This window comes from Neocloeon triangulifer, unplaced genomic scaffold, assembly GCF_031216515.1.
Source record: "Neocloeon triangulifer isolate White Clay Creek 2 clone unplaced genomic scaffold, ASM3121651v1 ptg000017l, whole genome shotgun sequence".
In the NCBI taxonomy this organism is placed as follows: Eukaryota; Metazoa; Arthropoda; class Insecta; order Ephemeroptera; family Baetidae; genus Neocloeon; species Neocloeon triangulifer.
This window is the reverse complement of record NW_026775559.1, coordinates 4,852,084-4,866,771: the sequence shown is the minus strand read 5'-3', so window position 1 is coordinate 4,866,771 and position 14,688 is coordinate 4,852,084. Positions and strand designations below refer to the sequence as shown.

Here is a 14,688-nt window from a genome sequence, read left to right as displayed (position 1 = left end):
CGCGCGCCGTCGGCCAATCAGCGCGTAGCATCTGTCTGGATCAATCAAATCAAAGCGTTTCTTTTAAAATGCGCTCTCGGCATCAGCTGGACGTAAATTTCAGCCCGTTTTTTCGCCGAATTTGGCTTTGATTCGGCCAGATCGGCTTGTAATAAGCATTCTTTAGTCACGGGACGCCTTTTTTAATCGAGATACAATGTCTTCCGTGCCGCCGAATGCTACCCCTGCAAGGTCAACGTCCCCCGTTGAAGAAAATGGCGATGCTGGTGCCCGTGTGAATCCAGCGGAACCATCATGTCGCACCCCTACAACCCACGGGGGTGACAGCCACCCCCATCCCGCGGAAAGATCTCCTTTCAAGTCTCCACCGATGTTGGCAACCGAAGACAACACGGCGCGGACTCCCAAGAAGAGTCCTGACGTGTTATCCTTCAAATCAATGAAAAAGCTGTCTCCGTTGAAACATGTCACCCCCATATTAAAAAAATACAATGCCCAGAGGAAGGCCAAAAGTGCCAAAAAGCACTTTGTAATAGCCAGGGTAATTTTAATTTAAAAAATTAAAATAGCATTAATAGTAATTTGAAAATATTAATTTTTAGGCTATAAAAAATGCTAAAAATTCAAGACAACGACTTGATTCCGGATCTTCTTGCTCTGACATTGAATTTGGATCAGGTTCTAGCCCTGAAAAACAGGAGTCATTGTCACCTGAAAAGGAATTTTTCTCTTCTGAGGATCAAGATGACATGCAAGCAAGATCTCCTTCCCCAGTGTATTTTTTTCTAAAATTTATTAATGAAAAGCTTAAAAATTTAAATTATGTATTTAAATTTAAGACCTGAAGGAGATGATGATGAGCCTATGGAAGATGTTGATTTTGACGCACCTTCATCACCGCTGGAAAAGGTTTCAAAATTAATGCAAAACAAGTTGTATAACCAATGTGCTTTTAATTTTTTAGGATAACGAAGAAGAATTGGCAGCGTTGATGCGTGCCAGCTCCACTGTGATTCCCAGTCTGAAAGGAAAAAGTCACCTTGTAAAACGCACAAAACATTCAAAAGAGCTCGAAGCCACCCTTCACATACTGCAGCAAGACGACCCAGCAACACTCGAAGACCGAGAAACTTGTAATTTGTGTAGATAATTTATTTTTTATCACTGACAATTTCTTCTTGTAGTCATAGCCCAAGCTTATCTCAATAAAGTGCGAGATGAGCTGTTAGCCGAAGGAGAAGAGGGCGAGAGAATTTTTGACAAATTCATTAAAGCTCTTGTCGATGCTGATGAGGTCATAGACACAGACGCTGGTATTAAAACCCTTTACGAGACTGTTGCTGATCTCTTCAGAGACAGGAATGAGTTGCTGGATCCTTTCATAAGTTTCCTGCAACCTGGTGAAGCCCTGACTTGTGGCAAAACCATGGAAAATGTAGAGCTGGCTAACATAACTGATTTTCTTCTGAAGGCTGAAGTAATTTCTCTAGACGACAATTATTTAAATCTCATTAATTTTTGTTAATCACCAGGTAGCGTTTTCAAAGCAGCCTCAAGTATTGAAAACAATCCTCAGCCACCTGGCTGCTTTTTCTGAACAAACTGATGCTAAAGAAGAAGATGTCAAATCTGTGATTCTTCCTTTGCTGAAAGGAAACCCGCTCCTAACGGACTGCTTCCTTCAATTAATGCCAGACTCTAAGCCACCAGAAAGGTAAACCCCCTATAAAATCACTCAAGTTTTATACTTTCTGTAAAATATTATAGTTCCATGACGGACTTTGAGGAGCTCGTTTACGAGGAAGGTGTCGAAGATGAAGACGAGAGTTTTGAAGTGATAAATGTTCCATGTGATGAATCCAAAGACTTGACAGGAGGTGATAATTGTCCTTGTCAGTGCCACAGTGGCACCGATGACGAAATGCTGAAAAGCAGGGCCAATCACTGCACCTCCTGCGGAATAAGGGTATTCTATAGCACCACTTTTTGTTGCAATATGTATTTCTACAGCCTAATTTTTTCCAGTTTATAAATGGGAAAATCTACCTTGTTTCTAACCGACAACTAAAGCCAGCCACTTTGACATTCCTCAACGAGGACAATCACTCAGCTATCAAACGCCTTTCTGTCGACATGTCCCATCAGACTGGAACCAGGCGCAGGAGAACAGGCAACTCATTCTCCGCCGACAACCCTCACCTCAAGGACAGTCCTCCGAAGAGCCACTCTCATGAGTCGGAAAATGACGACTCCGAAAGCTACCGAGACTCGGACTGCTCTCCGCCCAAATCTTACAAATTCAAGTCACGCAGGACGGAAATCACTCCTGACGGGAAACACAATTTTAGTCGGCAGCTGAGCATAGACACGTCAGAGAACAAATCGAGTCCAGGCCACGATCTCCTGAGCCCTGGGAGCTCCAGCTGTGATACGGTACCCCTGAACAATGAGTGCGATAGCAGAGAAATGATGAGTCCAAACGGAAGAGAGGACGTTGCTGCCTGCGATGAGGAGAGCATTGATTTTGTTGACGTTGATGACGAAGAGTCTTTGGATGATGAGGAAATACCAGAGGAGGAGGATCAGGATATTGAAATTATTGGTGATGACGATTCAAGCCAAGATGACACTGAAATAAATCAAATAATGTATTTTTTTTATGATTACTTTAAATTTTATTTTTCTAATGAAAAATATTTTAGGAAAATGGAGGATATCAAAATTGAGCCAGTGAAAGTCGAGATCAAGGAAGAGCCAAAAAGCTGTGCTGCCAGTCCAGTTCCTGAAAATCGGGAAGATTCTCTAGTTGAGAAAAAGCCTATTCCTGAGGTTGAACCCCCATTACAAGCTGACTCACAAAAGTCGGACGAAGCCCCTGAAGACTGGACTCGAGACGAGGACAAAGTGATTCTGCAGGTGATTGAACAGGGAGGCACAGCAAACATGATTGAAAATATGAAGCACTTGATCCCTCGACGTACTCAAGATGAGGTGAGACTTGTAATTTTTATTGAGTCATCAGCCTTATGTAACTTTTTTGCAGATCAAAGAGAGATTTGAGACTCTGATGAAATTGCTTGCTAAAATGTCAAGTGAAGCTGCTGGGGAATGATATTTTGTATAGTCAAGTGTTTCAATGTCAGTTAAAATGTCATGAAAGAATAAATAAATATTTAAATTGAACATAATTTCTAAATTAGTGTTTTATTTCTTAAATTTTGAAAAACTAATTATGTTAAGAAAGTATGCATTTGAAGGGAAAATAATTAAAAATATTGATGCTGCGTTTAATATTTTAACCACAATAATTAAGTGGTGAGAATCTTAGGCAATTAGATATAACTGTCTCTTATTCCCAATATTTTTGTCGCTTGAAAGAAAAACAAGCGAGGCCACCAAGGTCTCGTATAAAAGGCCCTTGTTTACTACAATTCGTCTCACTTACTTTTCTTCGATTGCGATGAAAGTTTTTGTGGCGCTTCTCCTGTTGGCTCTGTCCGGGGTCATCTTTGCCCAGACTGCCCAAAGGTTCAACGAAGCGGAACTCAATGATGATGCGCTAGTAAGGAGAAGATTCAACTGCGTCCTTGACAGGGGTCCATGCGACCGCGCCGGGAATGCCCTCAAAGGTGAGCGCACCTCTTTCGTAAATTAATCCAACACACGAGTTTGCTTTTACAGTTAGAAAAAGCTTTAAGAAAACTATCTCCGGTGTAAAACATTTTATTTCCAACATTTTTCTAGCGGCCATCCCTGTTTACGGACGCAATAACTGCCAGAAATGTACTCCTCAGCAGAAGGCGCAGGCGAGGAGAGTGCTCGCGAAGCTTCAGCAAAGATACCCTAATGAAGTGGCCCAAGTTCGTGCCAAGTACCGCGTTTGAAATTTTATTGTTACTATATATCCTATTAATTATATGTATTATATTTTAATAAATTTTCAAACCGCGACAGACTGAATACTCTTGTATGCATTTATTTGCTGTAACATTAACTTATTATTTGGGTGATTAATGCAACATAATTATTGTAGCCGCGACTGTCATTTTGTTCCTAGAAAGTGTCATTGACGCATGCAAATTAAAGTTTGAACCTATTAAATAGAGGCTTGTTTTCGCCGCAGGCAATTCTACTAAAATAAACTGCATTAGCCTCTCCACCTTCTTAATTTGTCAAATATAAGGGAAAGCCAATTATTGTGTTCTTTTCACAAGCCACTCGAGTTCCTGCCCGCTAACAGCATGACAAGCGAAAAGACAATAGTCGCGATTTTCTTTTTGGCTTTGATGGCGCTAGCCGCGAATTCAGCTCCTGCGCCGCAGACGCAGGTCAGCCTTTCGCAGTTGAACGACCAGGATTTTGTCAAGCGCAAGATTCGCTGCGTTTTGGATGAGTTGCCGTGCGATCCTCTTGGACAAAGGTTGAAAGGTCTGTTGGGTTTTTTATTATTTATGTGTTATTTAATATTTTTCTCACATAAAATTCAAATTGTTAAATTGAATATTCGCAGATCTGCTTCCAGAAATTTTGCAATCCAACTGCGCCAACTGTTCGCCTTTTGTGAAGGCCAACGTGACTCGACTGATTCGCTACGCGCAGCTCAGGTACCCAAAAGAGTGGTCGAAAATCAAGGCGAAATACATAAAACATTAAGGACAACACTAGACGTTTTATATGTTCAATTAAAAAACCACCAAAAGTCGTTTTGTTAATTGAAAAGGCTGAGAATAATTTTATCTCGGTGGGAAAAGAAACACCAATTTGCTTAAGAATAATTTATTAAAAAACACTCTCCGATGATAAAATGCAAATATAGTTGTTTATCAAAAATGTAAAATCTTGTATTTTTTTGAGACGCATTGCGCGGCGGAAGCGCTAAATTGTAGTATGTGACCTTGTGCATGATGAATAGTAATAACATCTCATTTGAAATTCTCTTCAATCTTGTCGTTTTTGTACTTCAAATATATAATAGGTAATTCCAAAGCCTTATTAATGTAATAAGTAGATAGGGCTCTTTTCTTGATGTGCTTTGTCGGGTGCGTTGACACTAATGCGCGTCTCCTTGATTTGCGTCATAAGCGCTGGGTTTTTTTGTTAGGCGCCCGTGGAAATTTTGTTTTACAAGGAAATTGTTTGTATTATTGCTTTTGCAGAGTAGCCTCGAAGCGTTTTCTGTAGGCACCGCTGGGGTCGTACTTCTTCTCAAGACGGTCGAAGTCCTTTCGGCGGTTGTCGATCAGGAATCTGATCACCTTATCGGCAGCCGTCTTCTGGTTAGGGTTGCATTTGGTGCAGTCAGTCTCGAGAGCATCGGGAAGAGTTCCTGCAAAAGTTATTGAAAATTAAATTTGGAAAATTGAGAATGAAATCTTTAGTTAATTAATTTCTCGATAAATTAAAAGTATTTAATAATAATTAAATAATTAGATTCATTAAATTTAATCTTCTTTTAGACTTGCAATAACAGGAAAATATTTTTTATATTGGAAATTGAACAAATTAATCAAGAAATTTTATGCAGATATATATTTTGCGCTCTGCTTTAAAACTATAATATAAATTACTGATTTATTGAGGAAAAACTGGATTAAAAAAATATATTTTAGAAAACATTATTCAAAATTTTTTTATCCCGTATTAATCCATAAGTAAAGAAATACGTTTAAAACTTATATAATACTTCTGTATCCATCATAACATGGGAATATCCAGTATATGAGTTAATAATAATTACTTAGTCATTTGCAAACAAGGAAATTGACAACATAATCAAACGAGGTGTCTGCAATCAGCCAGTGCTCGGCAGGTATTTGCCCATAGGTGAAAGTATGCGTATTCCACGTAAAGTCACAACCTATTGCCGGCCGAGACACCAAACAGCCAGACAGCTATAACGGCGCGCGTCATTAGCTTCTGCTGCAAGGTATATTTTATCCTGCTCCACAACACACACTGTTGGTACAACAACTCCTTCTTAAACAGAGTGCAGGAGAAAGCGAGCTGTTCGATTTTAATGACAAAGGCACACTCAATTATATGCGCGATCGTGAGTCAGAGAAACAAATTGAATCTTTCTCCCAAAAGCCGCTTCTTTTCCTGGAGCAATAATTAACAATTCCTTTTCTCAAATAAAACCTGATCATTTTTTTACTTGGTTGTTTAGGTCAAGGAAAAAGAACCGGAACTTTTATTGTTATCAATTAAATTAGAAATTTAAGAAGGAAATGCACGCAGAATTTTAAATTATAGAGTATCGTCATTACATTATGTGCAGCGAAAATTTCATCATTGGCGGCACTTTCACCTTCGCCATATATTCGTAACAATATATAGGTGTATAATTATGCAAACTGCTAATGGGCTTCTTGATAAAAGAGAGCCAACTCATTATTCTGACACAAATGACAATGCCGACTTCGACACCGGGGCAGGCGAATGAATAATAAGCGTCGGGCCGAATGAGCCCCCCCGGCCCACTTTCACTCTCTCTCCAGTTCACGCTCGAGCGACATGAGCCGAGTGACAGCTGGCAATATGCAATTCTTCGGAGATATTTCGGCGCCCGATTCGGCCTGAAATCGGCATGACCCCCTCTAGGCTCGCCTCACACGCGAATTTGGCCCGAAAAATAGGGATACACGGGTGGAAAAAGGGCGATGCTCTTTTCTCTAGGTCGCAGTTCGATGACCTAAAATGGCCAACACTGATTAGGCACTTTACGGAAAAGTGGCCAGAATTCCACCAAATTCAAAACCGAACCCGAATTTTAAGGTTGATATCTCCTCTCGAGGGTTTTATGGGCTGATTAAAGGGGGAATAAGGGGTTGTTAAGGTGGATTTGACCAGGAAAGATGGTTCGAAAGGTGGACGGAACTCACCTGCTTGCGATATGTGTGCTTCTTCCGCTTGCCAATGATGGCATCCTGCAGTTTTTTCGGCGCATTCGACTTGAGCACGAGGTTGGCCCTTAACTTGGGCTTCCTCTTGTGGAACTTGTTGAGGGACTTGTTGGTGCCGGGGCCGGAGCGAGCGTCCACGACGTGACTCCAGTTGCGCTGCGAGCCGGCGGGCAGCTTTTTCCACCGTTTCACCAGCAGGACGCAGGCGTTGCAGATCTCACCACCCCGTTGTTCGGACAGTTGGAAGCACTCGATGAAGTCCTCCTCGTACCTCTTGCTGTCCGTGAAGCGGCTGCTACTGCTTTTCGCCTTGCAGATGCAGCAACCCACCGTCGAGCGGTACACCTTCGGTCTGTGGAAGGTCGACATTTAAAAGCGCCAAATATCTATGGATTTGGCGATAAAAGCGGTCGGACACTGGTAGAATGTCTGCTCTGGACGTTTGAGAAGCGCGTGGACACCCGTTTACTCGCTTTCAGTGTCAATTTTGGCGAATTCACGGCGAAAAAAGCGACACCCGCTAGGCTGATTGTCGATCACACGAGGCAGACGCGATTTCTACCAAACTTTCAAACTTGGCGCGCGCCGTCGGCCAATCAGCGCGTAGCATCTGTCTGGATCAATCAAATCAAAGCGTTTCTTTTAAAATGCGCTCTCGGCATCAGCTGGACGTAAATTTCAGCCCGTTTTTTCGCCGAATTTGGCTTTGATTCGGCCAGATCGGCTTGTAATAAGCATTCTTTAGTCACGGGACGCCTTTTTTAATCGAGATACAATGTCTTCCGTGCCGCCGAATGCTACCCCTGCAAGGTCAACGTCCCCCGTTGAAGAAAATGGCGATGCTGGTGCCCGTGTGAATCCAGCGGAACCATCATGTCGCACCCCTACAACCCACGGGGGTGACAGCCACCCCCATCCCGCGGAAAGATCTCCTTTCAAGTCTCCACCGATGTTGGCAACCGAAGACAACACGGCGCGGACTCCCAAGAAGAGTCCTGACGTGTTATCCTTCAAATCAATGAAAAAGCTGTCTCCGTTGAAACATGTCACCCCCATATTAAAAAAATACAATGCCCAGAGGAAGGCCAAAAGTGCCAAAAAGCACTTTGTAATAGCCAGGGTAATTTTAATTTAAAAAATTAAAATAGCATTAATAGTAATTTGAAAATATTAATTTTTAGGCTATAAAAAATGCTAAAAATTCAAGACAACGACTTGATTCCGGATCTTCTTGCTCTGACATTGAATTTGGATCAGGTTCTAGCCCTGAAAAACAGGAGTCATTGTCACCTGAAAAGGAATTTTTCTCTTCTGAGGATCAAGATGACATGCAAGCAAGATCTCCTTCCCCAGTGTATTTTTTTCTAAAATTTATTAATGAAAAGCTTAAAAATTTAAATTATGTATTTAAATTTAAGACCTGAAGGAGATGATGATGAGCCTATGGAAGATGTTGATTTTGACGCACCTTCATCACCGCTGGAAAAGGTTTCAAAATTAATGCAAAACAAGTTGTATAACCAATGTGCTTTTAATTTTTTAGGATAACGAAGAAGAATTGGCAGCGTTGATGCGTGCCAGCTCCACTGTGATTCCCAGTCTGAAAGGAAAAAGTCACCTTGTAAAACGCACAAAACATTCAAAAGAGCTCGAAGCCACCCTTCACATACTGCAGCAAGACGACCCAGCAACACTCGAAGACCGAGAAACTTGTAATTTGTGTAGATAATTTATTTTTTATCACTGACAATTTCTTCTTGTAGTCATAGCCCAAGCTTATCTCAATAAAGTGCGAGATGAGCTGTTAGCCGAAGGAGAAGAGGGCGAGAGAATTTTTGACAAATTCATTAAAGCTCTTGTCGATGCTGATGAGGTCATAGACACAGACGCTGGTATTAAAACCCTTTACGAGACTGTTGCTGATCTCTTCAGAGACAGGAATGAGTTGCTGGATCCTTTCATAAGTTTCCTGCAACCTGGTGAAGCCCTGACTTGTGGCAAAACCATGGAAAATGTAGAGCTGGCTAACATAACTGATTTTCTTCTGAAGGCTGAAGTAATTTCTCTAGACGACAATTATTTAAATCTCATTAATTTTTGTTAATCACCAGGTAGCGTTTTCAAAGCAGCCTCAAGTATTGAAAACAATCCTCAGCCACCTGGCTGCTTTTTCTGAACAAACTGATGCTAAAGAAGAAGATGTCAAATCTGTGATTCTTCCTTTGCTGAAAGGAAACCCGCTCCTAACGGACTGCTTCCTTCAATTAATGCCAGACTCTAAGCCACCAGAAAGGTAAACCCCCTATAAAATCACTCAAGTTTTATACTTTCTGTAAAATATTATAGTTCCATGACGGACTTTGAGGAGCTCGTTTACGAGGAAGGTGTCGAAGATGAAGACGAGAGTTTTGAAGTGATAAATGTTCCATGTGATGAATCCAAAGACTTGACAGGAGGTGATAATTGTCCTTGTCAGTGCCACAGTGGCACCGATGACGAAATGCTGAAAAGCAGGGCCAATCACTGCACCTCCTGCGGAATAAGGGTATTCTATAGCACCACTTTTTGTTGCAATATGTATTTCTACAGCCTAATTTTTTCCAGTTTATAAATGGGAAAATCTACCTTGTTTCTAACCGACAACTAAAGCCAGCCACTTTGACATTCCTCAACGAGGACAATCACTCAGCTATCAAACGCCTTTCTGTCGACATGTCCCATCAGACTGGAACCAGGCGCAGGAGAACAGGCAACTCATTCTCCGCCGACAACCCTCACCTCAAGGACAGTCCTCCGAAGAGCCACTCTCATGAGTCGGAAAATGACGACTCCGAAAGCTACCGAGACTCGGACTGCTCTCCGCCCAAATCTTACAAATTCAAGTCACGCAGGACGGAAATCACTCCTGACGGGAAACACAATTTTAGTCGGCAGCTGAGCATAGACACGTCAGAGAACAAATCGAGTCCAGGCCACGATCTCCTGAGCCCTGGGAGCTCCAGCTGTGATACGGTACCCCTGAACAATGAGTGCGATAGCAGAGAAATGATGAGTCCAAACGGAAGAGAGGACGTTGCTGCCTGCGATGAGGAGAGCATTGATTTTGTTGACGTTGATGACGAAGAGTCTTTGGATGATGAGGAAATACCAGAGGAGGAGGATCAGGATATTGAAATTATTGGTGATGACGATTCAAGCCAAGATGACACTGAAATAAATCAAATAATGTATTTTTTTTATGATTACTTTAAATTTTATTTTTCTAATGAAAAATATTTTAGGAAAATGGAGGATATCAAAATTGAGCCAGTGAAAGTCGAGATCAAGGAAGAGCCAAAAAGCTGTGCTGCCAGTCCAGTTCCTGAAAATCGGGAAGATTCTCTAGTTGAGAAAAAGCCTATTCCTGAGGTTGAACCCCCATTACAAGCTGACTCACAAAAGTCGGACGAAGCCCCTGAAGACTGGACTCGAGACGAGGACAAAGTGATTCTGCAGGTGATTGAACAGGGAGGCACAGCAAACATGATTGAAAATATGAAGCACTTGATCCCTCGACGTACTCAAGATGAGGTGAGACTTGTAATTTTTATTGAGTCATCAGCCTTATGTAACTTTTTTGCAGATCAAAGAGAGATTTGAGACTCTGATGAAATTGCTTGCTAAAATGTCAAGTGAAGCTGCTGGGGAATGATATTTTGTATAGTCAAGTGTTTCAATGTCAGTTAAAATGTCATGAAAGAATAAATAAATATTTAAATTGAACATAATTTCTAAATTAGTGTTTTATTTCTTAAATTTTGAAAAACTAATTATGTTAAGAAAGTATGCATTTGAAGGGAAAATAATTAAAAATATTGATGCTGCGTTTAATATTTTAACCACAATAATTAAGTGGTGAGAATCTTAGGCAATTAGATATAACTGTCTCTTATTCCCAATATTTTTGTCGCTTGAAAGAAAAACAAGCGAGGCCACCAAGGTCTCGTATAAAAGGCCCTTGTTTACTACAATTCGTCTCACTTACTTTTCTTCGATTGCGATGAAAGTTTTTGTGGCGCTTCTCCTGTTGGCTCTGTCCGGGGTCATCTTTGCCCAGACTGCCCAAAGGTTCAACGAAGCGGAACTCAATGATGATGCGCTAGTAAGGAGAAGATTCAACTGCGTCCTTGACAGGGGTCCATGCGACCGCGCCGGGAATGCCCTCAAAGGTGAGCGCACCTCTTTCGTAAATTAATCCAACACACGAGTTTGCTTTTACAGTTAGAAAAAGCTTTAAGAAAACTATCTCCGGTGTAAAACATTTTATTTCCAACATTTTTCTAGCGGCCATCCCTGTTTACGGACGCAATAACTGCCAGAAATGTACTCCTCAGCAGAAGGCGCAGGCGAGGAGAGTGCTCGCGAAGCTTCAGCAAAGATACCCTAATGAAGTGGCCCAAGTTCGTGCCAAGTACCGCGTTTGAAATTTTATTGTTACTATATATCCTATTAATTATATGTATTATATTTTAATAAATTTTCAAACCGCGACAGACTGAATACTCTTGTATGCATTTATTTGCTGTAACATTAACTTATTATTTGGGTGATTAATGCAACATAATTATTGTAGCCGCGACTGTCATTTTGTTCCTAGAAAGTGTCATTGACGCATGCAAATTAAAGTTTGAACCTATTAAATAGAGGCTTGTTTTCGCCGCAGGCAATTCTACTAAAATAAACTGCATTAGCCTCTCCACCTTCTTAATTTGTCAAATATAAGGGAAAGCCAATTATTGTGTTCTTTTCACAAGCCACTCGAGTTCCTGCCCGCTAACAGCATGACAAGCGAAAAGACAATAGTCGCGATTTTCTTTTTGGCTTTGATGGCGCTAGCCGCGAATTCAGCTCCTGCGCCGCAGACGCAGGTCAGCCTTTCGCAGTTGAACGACCAGGATTTTGTCAAGCGCAAGATTCGCTGCGTTTTGGATGAGTTGCCGTGCGATCCTCTTGGACAAAGGTTGAAAGGTCTGTTGGGTTTTTTATTATTTATGTGTTATTTAATATTTTTCTCACATAAAATTCAAATTGTTAAATTGAATATTCGCAGATCTGCTTCCAGAAATTTTGCAATCCAACTGCGCCAACTGTTCGCCTTTTGTGAAGGCCAACGTGACTCGACTGATTCGCTACGCGCAGCTCAGGTACCCAAAAGAGTGGTCGAAAATCAAGGCGAAATACATAAAACATTAAGGACAACACTAGACGTTTTATATGTTCAATTAAAAAACCACCAAAAGTCGTTTTGTTAATTGAAAAGGCTGAGAATAATTTTATCTCGGTGGGAAAAGAAACACCAATTTGCTTAAGAATAATTTATTAAAAAACACTCTCCGATGATAAAATGCAAATATAGTTGTTTATCAAAAATGTAAAATCTTGTATTTTTTTGAGACGCATTGCGCGGCGGAAGCGCTAAATTGTAGTATGTGACCTTGTGCATGATGAATAGTAATAACATCTCATTTGAAATTCTCTTCAATCTTGTCGTTTTTGTACTTCAAATATATAATAGGTAATTCCAAAGCCTTATTAATGTAATAAGTAGATAGGGCTCTTTTCTTGATGTGCTTTGTCGGGTGCGTTGACACTAATGCGCGTCTCCTTGATTTGCGTCATAAGCGCTGGGTTTTTTTGTTAGGCGCCCGTGGAAATTTTGTTTTACAAGGAAATTGTTTGTATTATTGCTTTTGCAGAGTAGCCTCGAAGCGTTTTCTGTAGGCACCGCTGGGGTCGTACTTCTTCTCAAGACGGTCGAAGTCCTTTCGGCGGTTGTCGATCAGGAATCTGATCACCTTATCGGCAGCCGTCTTCTGGTTAGGGTTGCATTTGGTGCAGTCAGTCTCGAGAGCATCGGGAAGAGTTCCTGCAAAAGTTATTGAAAATTAAATTTGGAAAATTGAGAATGAAATCTTTAGTTAATTAATTTCTCGATAAATTAAAAGTATTTAATAATAATTAAATAATTAGATTCATTAAATTTAATCTTCTTTTAGACTTGCAATAACAGGAAAATATTTTTTATATTGGAAATTGAACAAATTAATCAAGAAATTTTATGCAGATATATATTTTGCGCTCTGCTTTAAAACTATAATATAAATTACTGATTTATTGAGGAAAAACTGGATTAAAAAAATATATTTTAGAAAACATTATTCAAAATTTTTTTATCCCGTATTAATCCATAAGTAAAGAAATACGTTTAAAACTTATATAATACTTCTGTATCCATCATAACATGGGAATATCCAGTATATGAGTTAATAATAATTACTTAGTCATTTGCAAACAAGGAAATTGACAACATAATCAAACGAGGTGTCTGCAATCAGCCAGTGCTCGGCAGGTATTTGCCCATAGGTGAAAGTATGCGTATTCCACGTAAAGTCACAACCTATTGCCGGCCGAGACACCAAACAGCCAGACAGCTATAACGGCGCGCGTCATTAGCTTCTGCTGCAAGGTATATTTTATCCTGCTCCACAACACACACTGTTGGTACAACAACTCCTTCTTAAACAGAGTGCAGGAGAAAGCGAGCTGTTCGATTTTAATGACAAAGGCACACTCAATTATATGCGCGATCGTGAGTCAGAGAAACAAATTGAATCTTTCTCCCAAAAGCCGCTTCTTTTCCTGGAGCAATAATTAACAATTCCTTTTCTCAAATAAAACCTGATCATTTTTTTACTTGGTTGTTTAGGTCAAGGAAAAAGAACCGGAACTTTTATTGTTATCAATTAAATTAGAAATTTAAGAAGGAAATGCACGCAGAATTTTAAATTATAGAGTATCGTCATTACATTATGTGCAGCGAAAATTTCATCATTGGCGGCACTTTCACCTTCGCCATATATTCGTAACAATATATAGGTGTATAATTATGCAAACTGCTAATGGGCTTCTTGATAAAAGAGAGCCAACTCATTATTCTCGCTGAGACACGCAGGCGTGTGCTCGTTAGCATACGAAATTAGCGCCTTTGCCAAAGAAACTGCGCTCTCAAAACCAATATCCTTGGCATCATGCAGCATCAAGCGTGACGTTTTCGTAGAGGTCAACCCAGCGTTGGGCTCTCCGAAATTATGCACGGCCACCACGGTTGACAGGCTTTAAAAACTTCACGGTGAAACCGAGGACACGTTGAATTTTTCCCTAATTTTTTCCTCTTACCATTAGGATTTTTGAAGATAATTGTGATTACTTTTTAATGCCTCTAATTTACAAATGCACTATTATAATTTTGAACAAAATAAAATATGAAGAAAAATTCAAATCTCAACATTTTTAAAAGGAATAAAAAGCAACAGGTTCAACAGGTATTGCAAAATAACCTTTTTTTAATGAATGAAATCTTTTGAATAAATGGTTCAAATTAAATTAAATGTTTGAAAATTTAGATAAATTATAAAATAATTACTCTTAAGTTCGCGCCCTTCGGAGGTGCAAGGGCCCTGGTCCATCAGGCACTTGATGTAGTTGGTGAGAATTCTGTCGTTCCTGAGGATCCTGTCCAGATCGATGCCATCATACTTGTTGGTGTACTTGGCCGGCGGAGGCGCCGCCTGCACGTACAGGGCGACGGACAGCACGACCAGGAGCAGCAACGCGCGAGCCATGATACCTTCTGAGACTCGACGCCGCACCGCGGGCGCTATATAGTGGGCAGTCAGAGCGAATAATCTCTGCTGCCCCTCTCTCGCGCGCGAGTAACGCACGCGGCCTCTGATCTTTTTTGATATTC

The 14,688-nt window shown here is 40.6% G+C and overlaps 8 protein-coding genes across 8 annotated transcripts; 6 read left to right on the top strand and 2 right to left on the bottom strand.

The window, feature by feature from the left end:
* The first annotated feature begins 37 nt into the window (after positions 1-37).
* LOC132203667 (uncharacterized) lies at positions 38-3,188 on the top strand. The gene is made up of 10 exons (XM_059631583.1): positions 38-541; positions 603-775; positions 840-909; positions 965-1,133; positions 1,185-1,477; positions 1,533-1,714; positions 1,768-1,966; positions 2,026-2,648; positions 2,703-2,991; positions 3,044-3,188. Exons 1-10 carry the CDS (start codon positions 197-199, stop codon positions 3,110-3,112), a joined length of 2,412 nt encoding a protein of 803 aa, XP_059487566.1. The 5' UTR covers positions 38-196; the 3' UTR covers positions 3,113-3,188.
* A 272-nt stretch (positions 3,189-3,460) lies between these two features.
* Positions 3,461-3,924, top strand: LOC132203671 (ejaculatory bulb-specific protein 3-like). Its single transcript, XM_059631587.1, has 2 exons — positions 3,461-3,629; positions 3,745-3,924. Exons 1-2 carry the CDS (start codon positions 3,461-3,463, stop codon positions 3,882-3,884), a joined length of 309 nt encoding a protein of 102 aa, XP_059487570.1. The 3' UTR covers positions 3,885-3,924.
* A 294-nt stretch (positions 3,925-4,218) lies between these two features.
* Positions 4,219-5,099, top strand: LOC132203670 (ejaculatory bulb-specific protein 3-like). Its single transcript, XM_059631586.1, has 2 exons — positions 4,219-4,428; positions 4,511-5,099. Exons 1-2 carry the CDS (start codon positions 4,242-4,244, stop codon positions 4,651-4,653), a joined length of 330 nt encoding a protein of 109 aa, XP_059487569.1. The 5' UTR covers positions 4,219-4,241; the 3' UTR covers positions 4,654-5,099.
* LOC132203669 (SIN3-HDAC complex-associated factor-like) lies at positions 4,761-7,475 on the bottom strand. The gene is made up of 2 exons (XM_059631585.1): positions 6,882-7,475; positions 4,761-5,326 (listed from the first exon to the last, which is right to left on the bottom strand). The coding sequence occupies exons 1-2, from the start codon at positions 7,269-7,271 to the stop codon at positions 5,252-5,254; spliced, it is 465 nt and encodes a 154-aa protein (XP_059487568.1). The 5' UTR covers positions 7,272-7,475; the 3' UTR covers positions 4,761-5,251.
* Positions 7,476-7,519: 44 nt separating this feature from the next.
* On the top strand, positions 7,520-10,669 carry LOC132203666 (uncharacterized). The gene is made up of 10 exons (XM_059631582.1): positions 7,520-8,022; positions 8,084-8,256; positions 8,321-8,390; positions 8,446-8,614; positions 8,666-8,958; positions 9,014-9,195; positions 9,249-9,447; positions 9,507-10,129; positions 10,184-10,472; positions 10,525-10,669. Exons 1-10 carry the CDS (start codon positions 7,678-7,680, stop codon positions 10,591-10,593), a joined length of 2,412 nt encoding a protein of 803 aa, XP_059487565.1. The 5' UTR covers positions 7,520-7,677; the 3' UTR covers positions 10,594-10,669.
* A 272-nt stretch (positions 10,670-10,941) lies between these two features.
* On the top strand, positions 10,942-11,405 carry LOC132203027 (ejaculatory bulb-specific protein 3-like). Its single transcript, XM_059630451.1, has 2 exons — positions 10,942-11,110; positions 11,226-11,405. Exons 1-2 carry the CDS (start codon positions 10,942-10,944, stop codon positions 11,363-11,365), a joined length of 309 nt encoding a protein of 102 aa, XP_059486434.1. The 3' UTR covers positions 11,366-11,405.
* A 294-nt stretch (positions 11,406-11,699) lies between these two features.
* Positions 11,700-12,580, top strand: LOC132203026 (ejaculatory bulb-specific protein 3-like). The gene is made up of 2 exons (XM_059630450.1): positions 11,700-11,909; positions 11,992-12,580. The coding sequence occupies exons 1-2, from the start codon at positions 11,723-11,725 to the stop codon at positions 12,132-12,134; spliced, it is 330 nt and encodes a 109-aa protein (XP_059486433.1). The 5' UTR covers positions 11,700-11,722; the 3' UTR covers positions 12,135-12,580.
* LOC132203025 (ejaculatory bulb-specific protein 3-like) lies at positions 12,242-14,595 on the bottom strand. Its single transcript, XM_059630449.1, has 2 exons — positions 14,365-14,595; positions 12,242-12,807 (listed from the first exon to the last, which is right to left on the bottom strand). Exons 1-2 carry the CDS (start codon positions 14,561-14,563, stop codon positions 12,623-12,625), a joined length of 384 nt encoding a protein of 127 aa, XP_059486432.1. The 5' UTR covers positions 14,564-14,595; the 3' UTR covers positions 12,242-12,622.
* Positions 14,596-14,688: the final 93 nt, after the last annotated feature.